General features: G+C 48.6%; 1 protein-coding gene across 1 annotated transcript; it reads right to left on the bottom strand.

Annotated features, from left to right (window-relative positions):
• Positions 1-44: 44 nt before the first annotated feature.
• On the bottom strand, positions 45-20880 carry LOC119097183 (acid-sensing ion channel 5). The gene is made up of 10 exons (XM_037220240.1): positions 20783-20880; positions 17024-17191; positions 10862-11061; positions 10452-10587; positions 9158-9285; positions 4320-4446; positions 2841-3000; positions 1787-1879; positions 1274-1427; positions 45-67 (listed from the first exon to the last, which is right to left on the bottom strand). Exons 1-10 carry the CDS (start codon positions 20878-20880, stop codon positions 45-47), a joined length of 1287 nt encoding a protein of 428 aa, XP_037076135.1.
• Between the last annotated feature and the right edge of the window lie 1595 nt (positions 20881-22475).

Here is a 22475-nt window from a genome sequence, read left to right as displayed (position 1 = left end):
ATGTGGCAAGGGCCTGCCAAACATCCAGCGTGCATGAGCGGCGCTCACCGTGCAGACAGCCGCTCATCTGATGCAGCAGACCGCGACCGAAGGCCAGCCGCGCTCTGAGAGGGCCGACGGCCGAGCGGAGCGCCGCCGCCTGCAGTCGGCCCCACGCGCCGGCGCCCGCTGCCGTCAGGTCCGACGCCGCCCGCGCTGGCCGGCACGCGGAGCGGGTTACGGACGGGTGCAGTGTGTTCGTTGTCCGGCACACGGGGTTTACGGACGCGTGCAGTGTGTTCGTTGTCCGGCACACAGAGCGGGTTACGGACGGGTGCAGTGTGTTCGTTGTCCGGCACACAGAGCGGGTTACGGGTGGGTGCAGTGTATTCGTTGTCCAGCACACGGGGGTTACGGACGGGTGCAGTATGTTCGTTATCCGGCACACATAAAGGGTTACACACGGGATGCACTGTGTTCGTTGTCCGGCACACAGAGTGGGTTACGGGCGGGTGCAGTGTATTCGTTGTCCGGCACACAGAGCGGGTTACGGACGGGTGCAGTGTGTTCGTTGTCCAGTACACGGGGTTAAGGACGGGTGCAGTGTGTTCGTTGTTCGGCACACCGAGTGGGTTGTGGACGAGTGCAGTTTGTTCATTGTCCGGCACACAGAGCGGGCTACGGACGGGATGTAGCGTGTTCGTTGTCCGGCACATGGATCTCGGGACTCTACTAGTTCGTATGCCCTCAGATGTGATTTTTGCCCATTGTGCGGTGTATGCATAAAAACGTTTGATACAAGGACGTGGCGCCCGAAATAGTGACTTTATCTGAAAATATTCTGAGTGTTATTGAAAAGGTGTACTGAAATTTAGCGAGCTCCAGGGAAACATCCATAGGGAAGTAGCATCACCGTGACACAATCGTGACATAATCTTATCAAAAATGGATGGGATATATTGGCAGGCTCTGAGAGAGAGAGAGAGAAGAGAGGATATATTGGATACATAGGAGGCTCAGAGAGAATAGGGGATATGTGGCGTAGGATTTAATCCATAGAAGGATCAGAAATAACATGGGTTATATGATATATGGGAGGCAAATGCAGGTTCAAAGGAAACTGAGATGTCCATTGCGGAAAGACATATATATATATATATATATATATATATATATATATATATAATATATATATATATATATATATATATATATATATATATATATATATATATATTACACACCACACGTTTTCCATTGCACCATTCATCGCGTGTCGTATATATTAACTCACGGATCTCATATTTTCCGATAGCCACCAGGCTTATGGTGCCCATGTCCACAAGCCGCGAGCAGGGATCCACCGACTCATCCACGATGTACGTCTGGTAGGCGGCCTTCAAGATGCGTGTTACCTGGACCAGTACCTGCACCTGGTGGTCCAGGCCCTGAAACACGGGACAGTGCACAGGGAAGCAAACGCCCACGACTGAATGACCTCACTATCATGAATATGATCTCGGAAGCGCATATAAATAAGATACTCGGATTTAGTTCGTTTTCAACCGCCGCAGCTCTCGCAATCGCAACAATGCAATTCTTGGCGGATGGCTTCTAACATCCCAGCATGCACGCAAAGGCTGTTGACCGTCGTGGTATGGAACAGACTCGACAGAGAATCGCACGAAATCGAGGATTCGGACGGACTTAGGATGCTAAGCATCGTCTCAACGCGTTCCCTACCCCACACTCCTCAGCATCGACCTTTGGAAAGGAGCGTTTCTGCGTGAAAGTCAGGACCACATACCAGAAAGATCTCGTCAAAACGGGCGACCGTCTTCTGCACTCTTTGAAAGGAATTGTCCAAACTATCCTTCAGTCCCTGGAGTGCCAGCGTCACCTGGTGGAACAATGACGCGTTAGCTGTGGCGAACAAACACACCAAGCTGCGTTATCGTGTGCGCGCAATTCTATTTCCATAGCAGACATCTCGCACTGTTGCGTGCCCAGCTGCTCACAATGAACACTGTAAACAAGTGAGCTCCAGAGTCCAGGCTTACCAAAGTGAGCAATGTAATCCTATGCACTCCGACCTCTAGCAAAATCCGGGCTGCCCGACGTGACTTTCTTGAAACGGTACGCTCCCGACTACCAGCATTAAACGATCGAAACGTTTCAGGATTTTCATGATCCAAACCGTGATCCGATATATTTTGAGCTGCACAGAGCGGAATCCATGCATTACTGCATTTCAGTGGGTCAACATGGGAGGTACCCAGTTCAAATGTTCTTTGAACGCACACGCGAGGCACTAAGCACCAGCTCGCCTCGCGCTGGGTGCAAGATGCAAGACCAATGTGTAGCGCCCTACTCAGTTGTTACTCTGCAGTAAGGCCGCAGTACGTGACCGGACCTGTGATCCACGGATGGGTGGCCCCACCACTGCCGTACCGGCCGACCTGACCTCGGTGGACCCACCACAGCCGTACCGGCCGACCAGACCTCGGTGGCCCCACCACAGTTGTCCCGGCCGACCTGACCTCGGTGGACCCACCACAGCCGTCCCGGCCGGTCTGACCTCGGTGGCCCCACCACAGCCGTGCCGGCCGACCTGACCTCGGTGGCCCCACCACAGCCGTCCCGGCCGGTCTGACCTCGGTGGCCCCACCACAGCCGTACCGGCCGACCTGACCTCGGTGGCCCCACCACTACCGTCCCGGCCGACCTGACCCCGGTGGACCCACCACAGCCGTACCGGCCGACCTGACCTCGGTGGCCCCACCACTACCGTCCCGGCCGACCTGACCTCGGTGGCCCCACCACAGCCGTACCGGCCGACCTGATGTCAAGTGCCATCTGACCTGGTCGGTGATCTCCCGGGTGCGCCGCACTCGGGACGGGTGTACGCGCTCGTGCGTATTCAGACTCTGCAGGAAGCGGTGACGCGCCTCGCGGTACTTGCCCGGGTGACCTCCGACCACATTCGGAGCGCTCTTGTACGACAGCTTCGAATAGGTTACACTGAAACAGATTGTGCGACAGCTGCGAATAGGCTACTCTGATACAGATTGTACGACAGCTCCGATTAGGTTACACTGAAACAGATTGTGCGACAGTCTCAAATGGGCTACTCTGAAACAGATTGTACGACAGCTCCGATTAGGTTACACTGAAACAGATTGTACGACAGCCTCAAATAGGCTACTCTCAAACAGATTGTACAACAGCTCCGATTAGGTCACACTGAAACAGATTGTGCGACAGCCTCAAATAGACTACTCTGAAATAGATTGTACAACAGCTCCGATTAGGTTACATTGAAACAGATCGCTCAGCCTCAACGCACGGCGCGTGGAGTACATGGGACGACCTGATAAAGTGGAGCACAGTACAATGAGACATGGAGGGAGAATCATTGCTGACCGTAATCTGACGGACAGATAACATGTTTCAACACACGCTAATGACTCCTCAAACTTTCTATTTGAACTCCACCCGCCAGTTCAACTCAGATGCTTTGCTACTTGTTCTTTGTTGCGTGCTAAAGAAGTACTCGAACGCATGTGTGAGGAAGGACTTATGCGCAGATGTCCAGGCACGCGTCACTTGGTCATGTAACTGATCGTGATGCATCTGCTTTATTTGCTTTGTTTTTGTCTATTTGTTTTGCTACCTTGCATACCCATTCACCATTATCACCTCTTAACATTACCCACTTTAAAGTGTCAAAATAGGCGGGAAGGTCGTCATGAGACGCGCTGTAATAACGACAACGATAGAAAGTGCTCAAGACGAGTAAAAACCGTACCTCATCCAGCAATTCGACGGAGATCAGAACAGACACCTTAAATGAATTTTATGCTGTGCCTATTTTCGCTGACATCATATGACCAATACTACTAAGGCACCTCGTGCAGCACAGACAGCATGGCGAGACCGTCGTGGCCAGCGGGATGATAACGAACGTGAAAGGCGTTATTTGCAATTATGTGGACGATGCCAGACACTGAGTCGATGGGGCCAGACACTAAATGCAATGGGTTTGATCACTGCATTAGTAAGCACTTTTCACGAGAACTTGTCACGCGAGGTCCACTGATGTAGCAATCTCGCGCCAGTTCATAACTAACCTTGTTTGAAAATTGTGTTGCTCTGAGAGCGGCGAGTCCAGTTAGGCTTGGCGATTTTAATCAACGACACCCATGAATAAAGTAGCGACCTCCGTAAACGTACCTTCCTTAGATAAAGATGCATGTAACCGCGAGAAAGCAAGCTCAACGCCTCTCCGCGAGCATGACGCAATAACAGCGTCTACCAAATTCCCGGCTGTGCCCACTGACCTGGCATCGAAGTGGGAGCTGTGGCAGGCTTGCGGGCACTGGCAGAGCCGGCCGGTGTAGTGGTAGTATTCCGGCACTTGCAGCGCACACATTAGCCACATCTTCAAGCTGCACAGGGCCGGGAAGCCTGCGGCACACGGCCCAAATGTGCTCAACGCCCCCGCGCCCTGTCCCGATCGGAAGCTGCTGCAAGAAGCGGACGCAGGTTCTCATGAGTTTCAAGAGAGCGCTGCATCAGTTTTGCACCAGCAACGTAGGTGAGGCCACCGCCACATGCAGTCATGTGTCTTTTGGGCGCAGCACGGCGCCCGAACCGACAAATTCGGTCGCAGCATCTCCTGCATTTAATCCCAGCAGAGGTGCTGCGTGCGTAGCATGCCTCAGATCGATCTGACTGGTTGGATAGATCGGACTGACCTGGCCGGTCGCTGAAAGCGCTGTATCATTAATGAGGCCAGCGTGTCGCGCCTAGGATGATACACGACACGTAATACAGAGTCTGGTTTCTCGGTTTTAGCAGCATGCTAGAAATCGACTTGATGTTTAAGTCTGTGCTTGTTTTTGGCTTCTACTAAACATTTCACAGCCTATAATTGGGGATAGCTTGGTACAGACATCCCCATAATAATTGTATTTCAAGGTTACGCGGGTGTTACCATCATGCCCATAATTTTCGGAAGACGTAACCAACAAAATGAATGCTTCATTCTGCTGACGTCATGTAAGTGGTTTTACAAAACAAGTCGACCATATGCCATGGTGAAACCATATGCCACCGAAACCTGCGAGACGAGGACAGAAAATAAGGAAATTTACGACCAAAAATGCAAGAAATCCTTGATCTGGAGGGTAATGAAGGCTCGTTCGTCTAGGATATCGAAGGTGCTATTTTCGGTCTGGACGCTGCGATCTTTGCAACTTGAGCCGGCACGGTGCATTTCTTCGAGGTTGGGTGTGACATCGAGTCGTTTTGTGGTGACTTTAGTTCCGACGTTGATCCGGTCCCCAATAACACGACAACCCCAATACTAAAAGGAGCCCGGGAGGCATGCTGGCGGCCGTTTCTCCCCCAAACGTAAATTTCGACCCGGTAGTACTTTTTACGAATTTCCGCCACTGCTGCAGAGCGAGAGCTTTGAGTTACGTTATTTAAACCAGGAGTGTCGGAACCTCTCCAAAGGAAGGAAAACGATACCCATTTTAGGACCTCTTTAAAATCAACTCAAATATGACCAGTCCTAAAATTTTAGAAAGTTTAGGGCTCAGCGTCTGCCCCCCCCCCCCCCCCCCACCGGCTCCCGCGCCTCCGGTGAAAGAAAAGCACTTTAGCCCTCCAATTGCTCATGACAATTTTTGCATGAGCACGATGTCCTTACATGGTAAAAGATGGCTTAACACGCGTCCGGGTGGCCGGCTTGATACACTTCGTTAGGGTGGGGAGGGGGGGGGGGGGGCAATTTGACACCACCCACTGAAATCTCGGGAACTCAGAAAGCTAGACACACCAAGTTTACAGGGTATCTTGACCTGTACGTGAACTCACATTATGTCAAAGTTTGAGCATTCTCACTTATGACCTTCAGGTCAAATAAGGTCAAACAAGGTCAAATTCCGGGCTGGTCTCTTAAGTGCCTCCAGATCCTAGGCAACTGTATCTAAGCAAAAGGTCACAAACCCATTTGAGGTTAGTGACCTTGTTTAATCTTTTCAGGGTCATGGTAACCACAATCATACAAGACTGCTCTGAGTTTTGCATTTGAATAAGTGGACAAAGATTACGCTAGGCAGTATGCTCCTATAACAAAGTGTCGACCCGGGTCATCCTAGGTCAATGACCTGTTCTGACCACTAAGAAGGCCATGGAAGATGTATAATGCGGTTTCTGCTGTCAATAAATTCGAAATGAGCACCACAAACTATCCTTACAGCAAGCCCTAGCGCAATAAGTCAGATTTGTTTAGACCTTGGTCTTACCTGCATACCTGACCTTAGGTCAACGTAATTTGCTCATTCCATATTTTTGGTGCCCAAGAAAGCATCTCAGAATTATATGACTTCGTCAAACTCTCCGTTATTGTACCAGATTTGACGATTCACTAAAAATTATGTTCGCTGAAGCCATGGCTTGAGTTCGACCTGCCATAGGTCAGTGGCCTGACAATGCACATCTAAATTTTTTATGTCAAACGATCCACTATTCAATTGTCCACAGCTACGCAAAATTTGGCGTGGCTACGCCGCGCTGTTCGGAAACCATTCTGGAAAAACCTTCGTGGGGGTTCCATTTGACCCCCACGTGAGCGCGTGTTAAAACGGTTCTTTGCCCGATTCCGAAATTGTCCGCCCTATTGCATCCAAGCGTTTTCACTTGGAAAGGAGATGCGTCATGGAACTTTGGCAAAAGAAGGATATGCTGCCGGCCCAAGACGTTCACAAATTGTCAAAGTTTTGCCACGGTAAGGGTTCTATTTCATTGGGACAAGGCTATGTTCATTTGACTGTTAGTGCGTTCGTGATTGGGCAAACGTTGCATTTAAGTGCAAACAATATACCCCTACGCTCACTTCCTGACTTCACCTTTGATTGTACACCTCTTTCTTTGAAACTTACAAATACCATATGACATTGGAATTCAAATCGAATCTATCTCGTCGGGCAATCGAATCTCGTAACTCTGCAAGTCTCCAAATACCCAGCTCAACCACTATACTTCCGATACTCTGCTAGCGAACATAACCATGAACAATAACGGAAAAGCAGATAGTATAATATGCGTTCGACACAGAAAGCAAGCGTGCCACAAAACGTCTGGGCACTCTGCAATCACCGCGGTTAAAAAATAACATGAACAACATAGCGGCGTTTCCCCACGTAAACCGAAGACTCTTCAGTAATGAGCAATATGCAGAAAATGTGCTGACGGCAGAACGCGAACACGCCATCGCTCACACCCGGCCTGCAGCATGGCTCTGTGCGCTTTCACCAGCGTCGTCATCCAAATTCCACACATCATCATGATTCAGGCGCCCAACGCCGGATGTTGTATGTGCTGACAGGAAGATCTTGTTCGAGTTGGCGTCTATTCAGGAGGCGACAGGTGCGACAGCGGCTTTTCCGGTGCGACACTTGTGACAGCTGCGACAGAGCGCGCGCCATTGTGTGTGTGTTTCTGAGCTGTCAGCGGCTTGTGTATCAGAGTGTTTGAGGCACAGATGCTGACAAGGATACGCACATTCGATGGCGGCTAACGCGGCTGCGGGCCCGGTGGTGTCAAGACGAGCCTCTCCTCTCTCCTCGGGCCTGGTGTCGGCTATTTGCTTAGCTCTTGGTGCGACAGTGTAAGCTTGCCTTCCGCTCCTCCCTCCATGCTCAGATTCAGAGGGGTAGTTTTCAGTTTTGCTGGGAGAGGCTTCAGCCCCCGAACTCGGACTCCAACCCTCCCCCTACCTTCCAAACTTTGAGAAGAAAGTAAGCCAATCCGCGGAGAAACCCATTTGTTGGCGTATTTTAAGGGGGGGGCAGGCTACACCATTTTGCATCGCTCAGCCCCCCACCAATTTTGCGAAACCTCGCCCCTGACCAGGCCCGAGGTTGGGTCTGCCATGTCTGAATGACACCGAAAGACATACTGTTTGACAGGCGGTGACACACCTGGACACATTTGAACGAAGATGCATGAAGAGGGTGAGATGAGGGGGAGGGAACGGGCAGCTACCTTCAGGTGGTTTCCCTCGCCTTACCTACTCGAACAAGTCTCCGTGTCATGATGTGAAGCTCAGCTGTTCTGCGGGCCAGGCGGAGCCAGGAACAGCCCGCCGTACACCAGAGTAATGCGGTACAGTCTACGTAGCAGGCAATTCACCGCCGCTTCGGAGACACTAGGCATTACCCTAAATGGGTATGACCACTCAGCTGCCCTGCAGTACCAGCTTAGGTAATAATGGCGATATACAGTCTGAGACTGGGATCACAAGCAGAAATCTTCACTGTTACGATGTCCCTAACCGCACCCGCCCTTTTCCGTACAGGCAAACCCAGGGGCATCGGCATCCCAGGGGCATCGGAAGCTCTCCAAATGGGCGTCCATAGCCATTTCTATTTATTTCTTTTCAGTCAACGCCCAACGCTTAAATTTTAGTAGGTGTAAAATTAACACCCTACCCCTCTCCCTCTCTCTAGCTTTGCGCCTCTGCTCGACCTACTCTCTACACGCTGCATGTAAGCCACCCGGTACCCATCTATTTGGAATAGCGTTTTCTTAGCCCGCTCTCCCATCCGTTTAGGACATTATGCTCTTTCTGTTTACCAACCTATTTGGCTTGCTCGATCGCAATTTAAACATAAGTTAGTTCTCAATTTAATGTGGCTGACGCTGGCGGCCAGAGTATCCACCGCTTGAACATCGTGCAGCGCTTCAAGCGTCTGACATGCTAAAATGCTATTTTCAGGTGAAGTACGTGAAAACCTGTTGCATGCTAACCGCATTTTAATGGCATGCTGCTGTTTCCAAGATTCTCATCTTTAGCTATGATGATTCTGCAAATTTTAGCCCACGCTTCTGTCCTCTAGGAAGCGAGTACGTGATGGTAATACTTCCCTTATGGGAAGTACAGCGTCATGCCCGACAACATAGCATACATGCGGCAACAGTTCAGTTGCTTCAGCTGCTTTTTGCTTGTTCAGTTCAGTTGCTTGAGACTGGCTAGCTTTGAGTGACTGTTTACTGAATAGGAACCTCATGATCGCCGTGGGTAAATGGCAGACGTGTTTTGGGGCCAATCCCTTCATTGTTTCCTATCCCTATCCCTAATCCCTATGCCCAATCCCTTCAGTGTTACCTGGTGAAGTCTCCGGCAGGTAGACATCTCGGCAGTGGCAAAGATCCATCATGTACTGGTAAACGCAGTCCATCTCACACGTTGCTTTTGAATATGAGCGGTAGAATGTGAGTGTTTTATCACCACATCTGAAAACAAAAAAAAGAGCACATGATTCAAAGGCACGATCAAGTGGAGGGCCCTATCTTCTCTCCCACCACTGTTAGAACCAGGAAATTTGTGGGCCCTCCTCCGATTACGGCATTCCTGCTACAGAAAGCCGAAGGAGGGGTGCCACAAAACTCACGCGGCGCGGCGCCCCGAAGTCCTGGTGGATGGGTGGCACCAAGCCAGGACGGAAAGGCGCCCTAAACCCATAGCGAAGGTGTCGCATACCCCGCGGAGTGGCCCATCCCAATTCCAGTAAAAATCGCGCCTCAAACTGTGACAGAGAACCCCAGGTCTATATAGTGGCCCCCAAGACTCCAGGAATGGCGGCTTCCCTAGCTTTGGTGGATATATATCTTAGACGTATCTCAAAATGCATTTCAATATATATATATATATATATATATATACATCAAAAGTCATCAGTCGGATCCAGCTAAAAATCTCCGAAATGAATTCAGAGCACCCAATAGCCCCATTGCAGTGTTGATAATAATATATGAGTTTGGGGGTGCTATGTCCCCGCTAATCGGTGGTATAATACCAGTTTAAGGCCAAGATGCTCCGTGCCTAGCGTGCGTGACCGTCGATTTTGTCCTAAACTCGCGCTCCAATAGTATTATCCCCTGACCACAACCAATGTCTGGATCGTTCGGTACAATTTTCCGTTTGCATTGGTAGCAACGCGTTTCCTAAACATGGACTGTCACATCAAGTTGTCTAAATATTCAATTGACGTTGAAGAGCAAATTGTGACTCCAACTTTGCCCTTTCACTCCTTCCCAGATAAAGAGGCTCAAGAAGTCATTTGAATCATCCAATGACTAGCAACTAACCAACAATGCCGAAAAATAACATCATATTGCGGGAGGTGAAGTTTGCCCCTGGTGCACTATCCGACCTTTCAGCTTCAACAAAATCGGAGAAAGTTTTGAATGACGCTCTAAATACCCTCGGACCTTTTCAAAGACTGGGGAATCCCTGAGAAAATCGTGTGTGCGAGCTTGGACGAAATCACTATGACCTTCGCTTTGTTACTGCTCGTTCTGGCAACTGATCATCCCGTTTAAACACATGCACGCGGATTAGGCTAGCATGAGCTGCCCAATCGCGACTGTCGGTGCTAGAATCGGCTGGCGTTGCCGACCTGCCATGCGGGGGCGGAACGTTGGTCCGCGTCTTCAGTCGGAGGTCCACGTCCGCCTTGAACCCCACGGGCACGTACACGCCCGAGTTTTGCATCATGGCCGGCTGCCGCTGGTGGTGGGCGAGCACCTTCACACCTACGCCACGGACACCGACTGTTAGGCTGCAAATGGCCGCTACACCAAGGCAGGCACGCCGCCGTCATCACATCTGCAATTATCAGCAGCATAACCATGCGGATCATCAACATCAGCAGCATTATCAGTAGCAGTGTCATAAGCGCGACTGATAATATCGCCATTACCAACATTATGCAGCCATTGTTATCAGTACGATAATTATCATGAATTGCATCATCATCATCACCGATATTACGATCGCGATCATTGCCAGCAGCATCGCCACGGGTACCTGCCGTGATCTCCGGACCTCGGACGTACTCGTACTGCTCCACGTTCAGCACCAGCTGCAGGCCGTACTTGGAGCCGCTCAGCTCCGACACCAGCGGCGTTCGCATGTAGTGGTTAAATGTGTAGCACAGACCGTAGTCTGTGAACGTCCGCTTGAACTGCCGGGCGCCGCAGTTGTTGTGCTTCCCATGCCAGCTGCAGCTGGGGGACAAACCCCGCCGCAGCAGCTGCCTTTTGAGCGTGCAGGACACCATCCCAGCTGTCGCTGCGACAGTCGCCTGTTCTACATATGCAGCTGGTCAGGTATATATATATATATATATATATATATATATATATATATATATATATATATATGTGTGTGTGTGTGTGTGTGTGTGTGTGTGTGTGTGTGTGTGTGTGTGTGTGTGTGTGTGTGGTGTGTGTGTGTGTGTGTGTGTGTTGTGTGTGTGTGTGTGTGTGTGTGTGTGTGTGTGTGTGTGTGTGTGTGTGTGTGTGTGTGTGTGTGTGTGTGTGTGTGTGTGTGTGTGTGTGTGTGTGTGTGTGTGTGTGTGTGTGTGTGTGTGTGTGGTGTGTGTGTGTGTGTGTGTGTTGTGTGTGTGTGTGTGTGGTGTGTGTGTGTGTGTGTGTGTGTGTGTGTGTGTTTGTGTGTGTGTGTTGTGTGTGTGTGTGTGTGTGTGTGTGTGTGTGTGTTGTGTGTGGTGTGTGTGTGTGTGTGTGTGTGTGTGTGTGTGTGTGTGTGTGTGGTGTGTGTGTGTGTGTGTGTGTGTGTGTGTGTGTGTGTGTGTGTGGTGTGTGTGTGTGTGGTGTGTGGTTGTGTGTGTGTGTGTGTGTGTGTGTGTGTGTGTGTGTGTCGTGTGTGGGTGGTGGTGGGTTGTGTGTGGTGTGTGTGTTGTTGTGGTGTGTGTGTACCCAGCAAATCCTCAACAGTGATTATCTTTTAGACTGTTTCCAGAGTTCAACTAAGTTCCTCCCTTATAATTGACCGGCAAACACTTTTGTGTATAGCCTTCACAACCAGGCATCCATCAGCAAGCCCCTGCTGAAGCCGGCAATGCCTGAGCAAACAGACCATATGTCCAGGACAGGTACAGAAGCAATATAATACGGACTTATGTCCACTGCGTTTTGAACCTGCCGCCAGCGCCGGGAGGAATTGATTTCTGTTCCCTGTGATCCCTAATTTCCAGCCATCGTATGAAAAACAAGGATACCGTTATAAAGGTATCGTAAGAAAGTGAAGAATGTGCGTCAAATTTGTGATTTTAGGTGAAAATTGGGTCACCATAGGTCACGAGATGTCGAAAATGGTCGTTCTGATGGATGCAGTTCAAATCTATGTTAACACGTCAAGACAGACATCAAGAGCACGGAAATAAGCGTTAAGGATGTGGGGAATCAACTCGGACCATTTCCGTTTCCAACAAGGGTCAAATCAGATCACGTCACCATTCAAAATTGGTCGACGAGTAACCTATAAGAATAGCACTATTTCTAGTGTGCTTCTGAGTTTATTTCATTAGGTGGAGCTGTGAAACAAAAATATTTCAGACACAAGGACAACATTTCAATTTGACCTACAGGTCAGCTGGGGACAGCTTAGGCCAAATTTATTAATCATCCAATGAAAAATTTGAAGTGCTAACCGTGTCAAAATGACCAGTACAAAGCTTTTCTGTGGCGATGAGAATATATATGGCCATGGCCATATCTATTCTCATATGACGTATTGTACACATGTAGGTACTCAAGATCTCACAGCTCTTGTATACTTAATACATAGTCCCTTCGACGCTTGGCAATGTATTTGCAACAACCTGAGAACGGACAGGTTGGTAAATGAATATATTCGTCATGAGCTTCAAAAACACGGTATGGAGGTGATTACACGCGTCGCACACGCTCATCTAGCCTCTCGTCTACTGAAGACAGAGGTCACTGCCCTCGGATATGCACACGCGACATGCACTTGAATATGTGACGTATTGTGTCTTCAGTATGTATTAGCATCATATCGCAACATGTTTTCAGAGGAGCATTCGAATTCCGCGTCCAAAATTACCCACAAACTGCCTGTTTTGAGTTCAGCATGTGTTTTGCAGAAAACACCCATAGAGGTGGCTTATGTTCTGGGCGAAGGTCATGTGCTCTGTGGCCATATGATGGCTGCGCATGTGTTATATGACAACACCAAAACTACACGAAAAACCGCACAAATTTACATTATTTTCCCTAAAATAATATTAACTGATCTGACTTCAGGTTGCTGACCTCGCCTGTTTCGAAAAATCTGAAATGAACAAACTTTACGTATCATCGTGCACTATTACTCTGCCAAGTTTGAGCAATGGCAAGTGACCCACAAACAAGTTATGCGGATCACAATTTTTTAGAGGCTGACCTATTTGGCCTGACATAGCTCACTGATCTTGGTGGATCAACGCTTCAACTCTGCACAAGGATGCCAAATTGGTGGACAAAGGGGAACTGAAAATTTTGTGTCGCTGCGAGCGTTCGTTTTTTATCTGCGTTTGAAAAACCGTGGGCGGAAGTCAGCTTCCCCCGGCCGGGCGCGGGTCAAATATTGATCGGCATGGCCCCTTGTGTGCTAGGAGCTTAGGCGAGTCAACTAGCCGACAAAGATTACAATGGGCGTACTCTGGAAGCCCAGAACAACCGGACCACGATACAGTGTCTAAAACCGAAACCAAAAATCAAAGCACGCACTAACCGTTCTTCAAACGAGATACAGCCGTCACGAGATAACTTGAATTTTGCAACTATGCAATCCATGCGATTATATCGATTCTGTCTAAGACTGTCACTCTAGAAAATGTCCAATGCAGTATGCGAAGTTTGTAAATATAATTGATGCCATGCAGTGCAGTACGACAATCTGCATCTTCTTTGTATCATGAGCTTTGGTGCTATTTTAAAGGAACATCGATCAGCAGCTAAAGCTTTCATCAGATTTTCTGAGGGAACATTCAAAAAGATCATCAATGCTAGGTCCGCTGTGGTTTTTCACAAAACATACATAAATGATAATCTACTTCCTTAAGTTCTATATACATATATATATATATATATATATATATATATATATATATATATATATATATATATATATATATATATATATATATGTAAATATAAGCATATATGCGTACATCGCTTTATATCTCGAGTGCAGCTAGGTGCAGGAATATATCCGAATGCGAGTATGAGCTCACCTGAATATCAAATCGCGTCGTTGGTGAGACCAGTATGTCAGGTAGTGCTCCAAGCCACCGGACGTTAGCCTCCCGAACGCTGCGAAGGACAGCCGGCGCGTGGTAAGCACAAAATAATATAGAATGGTGTGTACCACGGAGCTCAAATAAGTAAGCACGCTCGCTTAAGGTTAGTTTGTTGAACAAAATGGTCATGGATGCGTTCGGTTGGTGACGGTCAAAGGTGTGCGGACCCCATAGGAGCACACGGATTTAGATTCAGGGATGTGGGAGAGACTCGGCAGTACCCGATTTCATGACACTAAAAAGCTTCCGTTCCGATCATCCAGCGATAGAATACTCAGCATTAAATGCGCATTGCATGTATGTTACGATGGAGGACAAAGAGATGCCTCTATTTTGGAGTGGCTTGGTACATCGATAATTCCAACTTCGTCGTTTCTGGGGTCAGCACAGCAACATGATTTTGAGAAATAGTTTTTTTTAGCACAACCAAATTTGAATTACCGGAAATATTCCCACCTTGGTGACCTGCAGTTTGTTCTGCTGCAAGGTATCGCCTTCGGCTATGGAATACGACGCGAAATAAGAAAGTACGTACCATCGACGCGTTCTTTTAAATTCAACAGCTCTCATCAATCACAACACACACCTGGATCCCGTGTCAGAATGCCACGTCAGGATCCCCTGTCAAAAGCCATGTCCTGGATCCCCTGTCAGAATGCCACGCTTTGGATCCCCTGTCAGAAGCCATGCCCTGGATCCCCTGTCAGAATTCCACGCTTTGGATTCCCTGTCAGAAGGCATGCCTTGGAGAAGGAGCGAAAGGTCACCATGTTATTTTTGTTTCCACTGGAAGCAGCATAAATCATGCCGGAGCAATGACATTTTCAGGGTAATAGTTGTGGATGACGCCCCATTGAGTGCGTGGTCAGAATGAGCATAATTATAGTATTTTATGTCCGACAAACGACCAACAAGATCTCAAACGAAAAATACGGGGCATTTGACAGCATCAAATATGCTTAATGTCAAAAACATCAACAATTTTATGCATGGATACGGTCAACCATTGCGCAATGGCTGCGCAATGCTTCAAGGATTCGGATTGATAAAAATTGTGAAAGACAGTTGTCAGTAAGCGGGGCAAAAGGGTGACCAGATTAAGCCAACTTATTCTGATAAAGTGCTAAGCTTGCTTTGTTGCCCATGCGCTTGTGTTGGAAACATAGACGAATTGATTATTCTCTTCATTTTCCCCTAGGCAGCTTCTCTTCCGTCGTGAAAACAGCATCAGAAGCTTCTGGAATTGCTATTGATACAGCATGAGGCGGGCGTAGGCTGGTTGATAAGCTATATGGAGAGCCAATGAACGTTTTTGCTAGGACTGAGCCTGGCCCGAGAACAGCACGTGATTCACTCTGGGAAGTCATTGGTTACGAATACCATCAATTCGGTGGCGTCGATATTGTGTATTAGCCGGACGCCACGCACCCGTTTTGCATTATCTTAAGGAGAGGATATATATATATATATATATATATATATATATATATATATATATATATATATATATATATATATATATAGCCGAGGCTTGGGAAACAGGCATTCAGCAGCATCGAGCACAGTGCAAGGACAGTCAACGCGATAACAGCCGCAGAACATTTTATGATCCTGGTTTTGATTTTTACATCGTCCTGGAGACTGGTGGAAAATGTCTCCAACGCAGACATATCCTTTAAAAGGTATGTAGCGACGGAGTGGCAAACTCCACCCTTGAAATGACGCACGCTTCATCAGATCCTGCGTGGCCGTATTTAAGATTCAAATGGTAGATTTGCATATATATATATATATATATATATATATATATATGTAAATATATCTCTATCTATATCTATGCATATATATATATATATATATATATATATATATATATCTCTCTCTCTCTCTCTCTCTCTCTCTCTCTCTCTCTCTCTCTCTCTCTCTCTCTCTCTCTCTCTCTCTCTCTCTCTCTCTCTCTCTCTCTCTCTCTCTTGCGTACGTCAGTATGCCAGACACACACAGTCGAAAATATGGTAACTTGTGACGGATTTAGCCCAAACAGGATTGAACTAACCTGTAGCCAATGGCATACGAAGGAAAACGTGGAAAAGGTCATCACGACACTAACGGAAATGCAATTTGTTCATACCTAGAACGCGCAAGAGCAGTGCATGTGAACGCGCAACAACGAACAGTTAACAAAGTACGCTTACTTTCGTTCACGTCCGCCATGCTGAAGGATTTCTCTGGGTCCCAGTAGGTCCTCCAAAGTGGTAGGTACTTGTATTAGCTGTGGCACTCAACCTGTAGAAAACAATGTTCTAAGAATTATTATCCATAGGTCAACGTTAAGCCATCCAAATAATTGGCGATTGACTGTGTTCCAAATGGCTCAATCATCCCGTTTTCCTGAGCTCTCTAAACATTTCGATGGTGTATGCACAGCCACTGATGAATTACGCATGACCCATTCGCACAAGAATAATAACCGGAAGCTTAATGCCTTTCTCGCTGCTGTCATACACAACCAAAGACACTGGACGAAGCACTGCGTGACTGCACAGAATTTTGGGTCGTCGCTCTCGGGCTCTTGAGCGGAGGGCATGCCTTTGCCATCACCTGGGAATCATTCCGCTAAAATCCTCCTGCACGCACCGACACAACCCCATCTTCCAGTCACTGCAGTGCCGTATCGCCGTATCGTCCATCTTTGTCGCAGCCTTTACTTGCGGCACGAGCCGACCCGAGTGCCTTTACTTGCGGCACGAGCCGACCCGAGTGACGTCAGAGGACCGCCCAAAGCACAGCCGGCGCCTGCCGTGCGCGGCTGGGGCACGGGAGAACCGGGCGGCGCGGCTCGCCGCCGGGCGTGCGCCACTGACCTGAGCCAGTTCTGGTTGCAGATGGTGACGGCCGGGAAGGGCATGCGGCGCCGGTGAGACGACTCGATGTCCACCGACACCGGGTTGCTGTAGTAGTACCGGATCCGCTGGCTGATCTGCACGGTGGCCATCGTCAGGCCGAACAGAGTCAGGAGCAGCCAGACGAGCCTGGCGAACGGAAACAGCATTGTATGTGGGAACCGGGCAGCGCGCTCGGAAATGAACAGTAACTGGTGTAACAGTCGGCCGAACCTTTCAACCGGGCACATGTTTATACAACGCCTTAGTCAAGAATCAGTAATATGTGTATGGAAAAGACACAGACACTCGATTTAACAAATGCTCTAGTGCATATTCACTTTAGATAAGAAAGTGTCTCAAATGCAGATAGCGCCAGGTATGTGCATCTACGAATTTTTAAGAGACTAGAGCTGATGACTTGTAAAAGAAAACGCCAACTTCAAGCCCTGAATGTTAACTGCTAGACATGGGCATTTTATTTCCAACGCTGCTTGCTGGTTTCTACTTTCCCTCATGAAAATGAGACCTTGGATCCTGGATCCGGCTGGTCCTTTCACACAAAGAATAGCCCTGGTTCTTGGATCCCAGAGATTGCCTTGAAAGCACCGAACCTTAGATTCTGATTCTCACCGGTTATTTTTTAAAAAAAAGATACGTGTGTCTCCTTCCCAGTGGTTTCTTCACAAACACCAAAATTCTGTTACTGGCGCCCATTGGTTTTTCACAAACATCAGACCCTGGGTTGCCACTAGTTCTTTCACAAAGACCGGGGCCTGGCTCCTGTTTCGCAATGGTTTCTCACAAACACCAGACCCTGATTTCTGGTTCCATCGCATCACTCTCAAACACTAGATACCGGTTCCTCCTTCACATTAATTAGCTCATTTATGAATATGAGATCGGGTTACCTTATTTTAGTAATGATCTTCCGTTGAAGGAAGGTATGTCGTCTGAACCAAAAGACGTATTGTTTGCTCGTGCCACGTGCATGCCATAGCTGCTCCCACAAGGATCTGTACTAGTTTCTGACAAGAATTCCCGGCAAGGTCCTGGGTCTCACTGGTTTCCGTGAGTGAAGACGGAGATGTGGTTCTTGCCGATCATCGGTATAATCAGGCCGATCTTAGTTTTTGCTGGATCGCTGACCATATTTCAGACTGGACCATACTTCCTGGTGAATCTCTCGACATAGTTACAGGATGGGTCTTCGTTATCGCTGCATCTCTGTGCATATTTCAAGCCGGACCTTGGTCCTTGCCGAGTTCCTCAGCTTAGTGTCAGGCTGGATTGTGGCTCTTGCTGGTTCCTTCTGCAAAGTTCAGCGCTGGATCCTGCTTCTTACCAATTTTTAATGATCCTCCGTTTTTAATTACTTCCGGAAAGCAATCTTGGGAACCAGACACAAGTCTGCTGACTGCCTAAGTCTGATTACATCTGGTTAAGTCCGCACGAGCCTTCTCTGTTTTTAACAATTAGTCACAGGGTTTTAAAACATTATATGGTGAGGTTCATGTAGACATAAGCGAGGTTCAGTCCTGATGTTAAATCAAAATCGGCACAAATTAATGTGATAGGTGACATATTTGCTTTAGTTTCGTGTTTTAATTCTAGCATCCATGTTACTAGCATGCATCCAAATATTTACAATTTCCCAGTGAAGTTCATCGGCTTCTGTCTGGTTTATAAGCCAGTTAAACCAAAGGACACCATCCGACCACCATGAGCAAAATTTGCTTTAGCGGCTTGCTGTCCTGCAGAAATCAACCTGTGGTGTACGAAGATTGAGCCTACGAAAACTGGGACTCCTGACCAGAACACACGCAGGAAAGGCCGCAATAAACCTACAGATGGAACGGATGGCAACACGGCTGATGCCCGCTTCTCTGTAACAACGGATGCCGGCCGATGGCGCTTATTATTTTAGTGTTAAGATCGGACGGAGGCAGCGTTTTTCATCGTTTAGATACCATACATCATACAGGGTACGAAAAGCCATTGCGAGGAATGCTTGCGTGTCATTAAGGAATTCTTATAACTTTTTAGGATAGCTTAACGCTAATAAGACGATCTCTTAATGTTTCAACCCCGTCTGATTCCACGTTTTTCAAAACACGTGCTGATAGCAGGGGGTGGGGGCATGATGCATGACTCCGTTAAAGTAACAATGCTAGCCTCACCCCTATCAGAGTGCGGGCTTATGCTGTTCCAAGCGACATGTTTCGTTCCTCACCCTATCTCAGCATCTTTTGTTGACAACGCCGGCCTCGGCCACACAGGTGCGGCCCCGTGGGCGTGGCCGCGGCGCCGCTCCTGAGCCTCGACATCCATCCGGACGGCGCCATTGTGCGATACCCCACTCGCCGCCGCCCGCTGATGCGCGCCAGCAGGTGGCGGCATGTTCGGCGATATACGAGCATTGTGCGCGGCGTCCTTTGGTGCGCCACTATAAAAGCGCCAGCCCGGTCGCAGCGACTGACACCGGGACAATGGGGGGACAGGTGCGTGAGAACAAGTCACGGTCAGATCGGGCACCTGCGCCTCACGGCGCCAGGGCTTGACATGCGGCAGCGACCACCTACACGGCCCTCACACATACCGCCTTCAATGGGCTTAACACACACAGCCCACGAACTTATACGGGTCAAACTCGCTTACCTCGAGCTTCACGGCATCGGCAGTCGATAATCCACACATGAGTGGATGGCAAGGACGCATCTAGAGCGGGAAAGTCATGATATATGGTCCTCATGACGCGTGCTTGGCACCCCTTGGCGCCGAGGTACTTGATCTCGGCAAAACGCGCGCGGTGTGTACATGAGGAGAGAGTGGCTGCATGCCGCCGAGGGGCACGCCAAATGAACATCAGATTCACGAGCTTATTACAAGTAAGAACATGCCCCGACACACGGCGTAAATTACACATCAGTTGGTAACAGGCGCTAGTGCCCAGTACCATTCCTCTGGCCCTACGTAACTATCGACATCACATGAAACGTGTGACAGAGATGCGTGTCTTCAAAAGGAAGTTGAATAATTTAACCCGTGCATTAACTCGCTCCCTGCAGAACAAAATGAATGTACCTGATGGCAACGTCGACATTAGAAGACCTAGCAGCGACAAGCAGAGGCGTAAGAATGGGGGATCCGTGGGTGCCATGGTATCCCCCACCTCCTGAGAATCCTGAACATTAACCCTATGGCGACGCATGGAAAGAAACGACTGAAATTGGCATCGGCACCCGCACTTTCTGAGGCGCACCTCCACCCACAAAGACAGGGTACAAGAATGAACAGCTATTAAACAGTGTTCTTCGTAGATAAATTGGTTCATGTCCTCAAGTAGACCTAGTATATTTTACACTCGTCAATCTGAACTTGATATGTAGTAGAATGATTACTTTACCTGTCGTTCCGCACACGACAGCTTCATAAAATAATAGGAACGGCCAGGCCAAGCCAGCTGCCTGCAGATACACTACCGATGCCGCGAGTGAACGCTGACCGGTCCGTCAAAAGCTTGTCAGTGACCCCGTTCAACCACGACCCCTGCTCCCCTCTGAACACTGTCGTACACCTCAGGCTGTGGAAGAGGACCTCACCCAGGAGGCGTGGGCGGCTCGTGTCAGCAGAACTTTGACCTTGGCACGTACCCACACCCTCGCCCCGCAGAGTAAGGGTGTGTGGAGGGGGAAGACTTGCCTCTGGAGGCGGGAGTGGCTCGTGTCTGGCAGCACTCGCGGTGCGCCGTGCAGAGACGTCCGGGCCAGCCAGCTGCTGAGGGCGTTCGTCCAGGCAGCACGCTCTCCCACCTCCGACGCCGCCTTCTCGTCGCCCATGGCTGCAGAGACAGGGGCGTCACCTGGCATCACGCCGCGCCACGTGGATCATTGCGCAGTCTTGTCTGATTAAGACTCCGAGGGAAAAATGATTCGTTGACCTGCAGCCACACTTCATGCCCGGATGGCGAGCCACAATGTGCATCTGTGCGTAGGAAGCACTTCTATGAATGTAGACTTTGCGTCAGACGGAAAAGAACATTCTACAATAAACACGTTCTTGTTTGTTAAGGTTTGGCTTCGGATGGGTGATGTAGCTGTATTAGTGGACCACTTTCCAATATTTTCCACCTCGAATATATGTTTTAAGGCGAATCTATATTTCTTTTCTCCTGTTTATGGACTGTCGATATTGGTGAACACGTATTTTGTCCAACTCTAGTCTGGACATGGTATATGGATTGTGTTCATGCTAGCAAATCTCGCAGAAAGTGTGGACTGGTCAACGACCACTTCAGAGTATTATTTTGGAGGAAGCCACTGTACGAAGGCGATACTACCGCTTCCCTTCCCCAGACCGCGGGGGGGGGGGGGTACAACTGACGGGAGCCGACAGAAGTGATGCCAATTGTCATGCACTTTGGCAGCAGAGTAACACATATAACTCATACTCTGTAAACAGTTACGTACCAACACGCGGTTGCCTAAGCAATGCAAGCTATGGTTATCCACAACTCACAGTTAGTTTGGAAATAACCCCACCAGATCGCATGCAGAGCGCACCACCTACCCCCGACCAAGGTGTATGTCTGCAATTTTTGTGAACGTTTGCGCGTTCGATTCTGCTACATGAAATATTCCACATTTGGAGATATAGAAGACACCATGGGGTATGGCGAAATTAGCTCACTTCCATTTATTGCCATTCTTTTTAGTGGAAAAGTCTGCTGCAGACTACACAATTCCTTCTACTGTTAAGTAAATATGCTCCTCAGTTAGTCGTCGCTTGATTGCGTCATGGAGCGTTCGCATGACATCAAATTGACTGCCAAATTGACCGGGCGGCATTGCAATCATAGCGAATGGGCTGACTCACTTTTGATACTCCAACTTGTCGAGAGGTGTCGTGCCAGTCGGTGCGTTGTTTACAAAATCCAAATGTGTTTTGGTTATTTCTCGTGATGTTGTGTTTACTTGTCCGTGATTTCACATTGCTTACTCGCATACACATGCTTGATTATGGTGTGATTCATCAGTGATTCGCCTTCCTGTCTTGTTGCCGTGAAAACTTGTCTAGCCATTGTCCAATGTCTTACATTATGCCGCACAAGCTATTTGAAGCAAGTTGTTGCCGGGAAGCAGGCATCTACCTCAATCTTAGCTAGGACCACTAGTCCACTTCACCTTAGGGTCAGGAAACCCGTTCGATCGTGCGGCGGTATTAACCTGCCTGCACAGCTCCTCATCTATAAAATATGATTTCACATGTACGTATTTTGTTTACTTTTCCTTTCTCCTAGTTTTTCGCGGACCGGATGTAAGGTCAAGTGGAGAGCGTGCGGCACAAGAGGCAGAGCGCGCTCGGTGTTTCTCTGTGACACTTGAGCTGTGCCTCTCATCGCCCACTCCCGTGGCATTTATTCAGAGGAAGTGTT

This window comes from Pollicipes pollicipes, unplaced genomic scaffold (genome assembly GCF_011947565.3).
Source record: "Pollicipes pollicipes isolate AB1234 unplaced genomic scaffold, Ppol_2.1 Scaffold_4295;HRSCAF=5057_pilon_pilon_pilon, whole genome shotgun sequence".
NCBI classification, from domain to species: Eukaryota; Metazoa; Arthropoda; class Thecostraca; order Pollicipedomorpha; family Pollicipedidae; genus Pollicipes; species Pollicipes pollicipes.
This window is presented reverse-complemented; position numbering and strand designations above follow the sequence as displayed.

Bases quoted from the DNA above. Each gene is read 5' to 3' on its own strand.
- LOC119097183 (XM_037220240.1), bottom strand. From the start codon at position 20,880: ATGGGCGACGAGAAGGCGGCGTCGGAGGTGGGAGAGCGTGCTGCCTGG. The intron at 9,286-10,451 runs GTCGGCAACGCC...TTTTGTTTTCAG, and splicing joins GTTCCGCCCCCGCATGGCAG to ATGTGGTGATAAAACACTCA. The intron at 1,428-1,786 runs GTATGTGGTCCT...CCCGTGTTTCAG, and splicing joins GTTTTGACGAGATCTTTCTG to GGCCTGGACCACCAGGTGCA.